Below are 4,567 nucleotides of genomic sequence, written 5' to 3'. Positions count from 1 at the left end.
TATATATATATATATATATATATATATATATACAATGAATTTTTTTATTTTCTCTGATAATTTGGCGATTATAAAAAAATTTGTCCACATATGTAAAAATGGAAAAAACATTTTTTTTTACAAAGATATCTGCAAGTATATTATTGAACGAACGATAAGATGGAATAAATGATCAAGTGTGTTTGTTAAATGAAGTTTATTCTAAAAAAAGACTTTATGCGTCCAACGACGATAAATCCGCAATGTATGGTGGTGTTATCGACACGTAAACGTTATCTTACTCGATTTCTTATCGTGATATCACCCCCGTAGAAGATTACAATAACCGCATTTCGTACTCTTCACGTGTAGGAATCTCTTCAATAATCAGCGAATCAACGAATAAACGCGCGAAATTTAATTGACTTTGCAAAGAAATGCTAATCGACCGTTAAAAATGTTTGGCCAAATTCATTTGTTGTACATTTATTTGATCGTTATACAATATATGTTTATACACATCCGAATGAAATTGCGGCTGGACCAATTGAACGTGACCATTCGTGAGAATGATGTCGGTTTAAATTCCTTGCGACTCAACCCCTGAACAATCAACCTAATGTGTCAAACTCTTTCATAAGTTTATATAGAATAAAACGACTTACTATTTGGCGCAATCGATAAGTTGATACTCGTTACTCCTCTCAAAGCTTTGCTGAACGCCCCGATCTTTCCAAAGTGTTTCGACGATATCGTAGAATTCCTGAAAGAATAAAACAATCGATCAATGATTCAGACTCATTTTTGCAAATCTTTTCGAAAAAGAAACGTAGTCGTTCTAGCAATCATTTCTTGGGATCGAGAGGGAAGAGCAGCGTAGAGTATAATACATTCTAATGGATACACTGTACGTAGTTTTAAATCAAAAAGATAAATATCTAAATCTTTCAAAATTTTTCAAAAGATATAATAGATATGCAATGAGCAACTTGCGAACCGATTCTCCCGATCGGCGGCGTATTGAATGATACGAGCAATACTATCTATTCATGTACGTATATTTATAGTACATTCATCGCCGTCTTTATTGCACAGGACTGTTGTAACGTTCAATGTTTAATTAGTGGTTAACTCGTCGCGGAAAAATGTGCTGCCCGTCAAGTCTGCGACTTGTTGAAAAGTGCAGAATCTACATATGCACGAGGAATGCATAACGTTGTTACGTTGTAAGTTAACCGCAAAGATTATTCAATCTTACTCTCATATGTGATGTATTGAAAAAATATTTCGCAAAAATTTCGCTGTCTTGACTGGAAAAGCGATTAACGGATTTTTATCAATTTCACATGAAAAAGTTAGGAAACATTTGCAAATTGGAAATATTGAAGGGTTGCAAAGGTTGTAATATACATTCTTATCGCTCAAATTCCTTGAATTGTTTGATTATTATAAAGATTAAACTCTGTAAAATTCTCTAATCCTTAAACAATCAGTGGACATGATTCGTTTTTCATTTTTCATTATACTGAAAATTCATCTGCATTCTCTATCATGGCGCATTCCACGGAGAATATCGGTCGGGTTATAGACTAGGCGTTTAGTGGTAAGTTAAAATCACGTAACTTGAATGTTACGTAAATAATGGCGACCACAAGGCTACGCTTCGCGTTACTGACGGAGGATGTCGAGCGCATTAATAATTTAGATGTTATTGTGTCGAGAAACTTGGTTTCCTCACTTGCGTAAATGGTTTCACTTTGGTTCCCGTGACATAACACACATTGAAAGTCTCGAAAATTATGAGGGAACGGTGGGGTAGAATTCTTCTTCTTAGAGAAACTAAACTAATTGCGCGCGGTCGTGATCGCGGTCGCGGTCGAATGTCAAATATAATAAAATATAAATTATCAGGTAAACATATATTATATTAATAACAGATATTTTTCTCAGTTAAAAATTTCTCGCAATCAATGACGCGCTCTTGTAAATGACGCGAATATTAAAAGTTGTTGAGTGCGTACCATGTGTAGTGCGCAAGTATGCCAGTTCGTGTGCATAAATCAACGTTGAAGCAACGTAAAGTATTATTAATTATTTGAGCATTCATGCATCGTATTCTGTCGTACGATATATTCTTGACGAAACCAGATACAATGCATATATGGATCGCGAAACTGAAATTTTGTTTATATATATATATGTATATATATATATAATAGTTTGCGCAGAGTTTATGTTCTCGCGTGCATTCAAATAATTTTTAACGATTAATGAATATTAAGGAATTAAGTAAATCTCAATTCGAAATAAGTATCGTGTTATAGATCGTTTCAAGAGAATTATATTTTTATAACTATTAAATGCAAACTATTAAAATATCGCTAATATGATCTGATAATGACATTTCCGCTAATATACATATATAAAATGTAATCTTTCGCATATACATATACATAAACGTATATGTAGATATACGTTTAAGATCAAATCTTGTGCAGTTTCAAACGTTTCGTATGTCAGTTGTAAGCAAAGCCGCAAAAATTATCCCATAGACTTATCTTGCGAAGAAAAGCACAACGTACGGAGTTGTGATGCGTAATTGAGAAGAAAGTTGTAGTGGCATATGCCTCAAGTGTCACGGCGCGAACTTGGATAGGACATGTTCTCTCGCACGGCCTGAGCAGGCAGTCAGTCGGAAGTCCATCCCGAGTGTCGTCACGGACAGCGCAAGCTGCAAATCACGCAACAGTCGCGACGGCTAGTATGGCCGGCCGATGTGCTTGGCAATAACGACGACGGTTATATTAATAAATTCTCCTGTCGATGCTATTTCCACGCTTCCACGATCGATGGACGGGACGTATCGTCGATCCATCGCGTCGCGTCGCGTCGCGTCGCATCGCGTCGCATCGCGTCGCGAGGAAGGATCACCTCTGCACACGGCTGTTGGTGCAACCGTTCTCTCCGCCTATTACCGCCATTATACACGTACTAATAATTTCGTCCAAACGCGTCATCCTCTCGCTAAACCCTTAAACACTGTCGTAAAGTGTGTAACTCGGCTAAAAATACAAGGAAACGTATACACATGCCTTGTTAAATTTGTGCTGCATGCGGATAAAAGCCTCGAAGGGGCTTACTGCAGACCCTTACCGATTCAACATAAATCCTTTAAACGCGCGAGAAAAAAATATATATATACATATACATATACATATATATATATATATATATACATATGTATGTATAACATAGCGAGTAGGTTACTTTTTTATAAATTGACAATATAATTACAATATTTATATCTAATTTAATATTTATTATACATCGTCCTCTTTGAATGTTTTATCATAGGTATATTACGATCTTTTGAAATAATATGTATATACTTATTATTATGCATATGTATACTCTGATTCACTCGTTTAATTATACTTCTCCCACATAAAAAATACCCAAGTACAAGTATATAAAAGAAGTATTGAAATTACTTGACATTTTCGAAAGAATATTTCGATATTCTCCATACATCCCAATTTCAATTTTTGACGTTATTTTTGCATTTACATCGAATTTATTGCAACGAATTATTTATACGCAGTCGATTGTTTGTAAAATAATCATAACGATGCCAATGTATTTTCAACCTGTGCCGAAATTAGGCCTAGGATTTTCCTAAAATAAATTTCCGCCAAACATCCCCGCTTCTTTCCTCTCATCTCATATATGGAGAGTCGAGACAGTGGCAAATTAAAGACGAGTCGTAGAAAGCGGCTGCTAGAATTCATAGAATTGGCGATTAATAAAATCGATGTCTTTCATCAGCCACGAAAAAATGCCAGTATGCTAGATATATGCAATATTTATTTATTCTTTTTTAATTAATGCAATAAATTGCACTTTGTCATGCAAAAGCTTATCATCCAATATGCATGATACAATCGTATCGATGCTCGTTGTATTTTCTTCGCACGTTTGAATAGGATAAATTGAAGGATTAAATGCCAACGGCATGCGTTTAAAGACGTTAAAATACTCGAGATTTTTAAATGGAAATTCTCTTAACTTGATGAAATTTTTTTTGTTAAATTCTGAAATCAGATTCTTCATCTCATTATCTCGTGACGATCTGAAAATAATGCCGAAAAGCATCGAACGGTAGAATATAATGTTGAACTTTAGCGATACAAACGTAATGCCTATTGCGAATATTGCGAATAATCCATAAATACTTACTGCGCGAATCACACGTTAGCATAAACGTACGCGGCTTTGAAAGCTCGCGAATCGTTCGGTGCAAAACGATTGAATTCAATTAATTCGGATGCATCATCGAGCAACGGTGAACGCAACCATGTGCAACAAATACATATAATGGGCCACTCTAGTCGCTAGCGTCCGCGCCAGTCCGCGCGCTGGCAAAAGTAATGCATCGTCTGTACACGCCTGAATGCGACTTGTGCGACTCGCGCTGAATGACGCAAAACGCCCGCGTGCGGATTATTTCGTCGCGATCGCGATCATTTTATTTCGAGAACCGTGTCGCTGACGCTCCTTTTCAATTCGTTCTCTGTCTCTCTCTCTCTCT

General features: G+C 36.0%; 1 protein-coding gene across 1 annotated transcript in view; it reads right to left on the bottom strand.

Annotated features, from left to right (window-relative positions):
* The window catches only part of LOC105625855 (guanine nucleotide-binding protein G(s) subunit alpha), a 21,615-nt gene that overhangs the window by 11,193 nt on the left and 5,855 nt on the right, over window positions 1–4,567 (bottom strand). Inside the window, exon 4 of the mRNA XM_012207166.1 lies at window positions 645–742. Within this exon, the coding sequence (XP_012062556.1) occupies window positions 645–742 (98 nt within the window). The remainder of the gene's footprint in view (window positions 1–644; window positions 743–4,567) is intronic.

This window comes from Atta cephalotes (assembly GCF_000143395.1).
Source record: "Atta cephalotes unplaced genomic scaffold scaffold00004, whole genome shotgun sequence".
Taxonomy (NCBI): domain Eukaryota; kingdom Metazoa; phylum Arthropoda; class Insecta; order Hymenoptera; family Formicidae; genus Atta; species Atta cephalotes.
The sequence above is the reverse complement of the archived record's forward strand: the minus strand, read 5'-3'. Positions and strand labels throughout refer to the sequence as shown.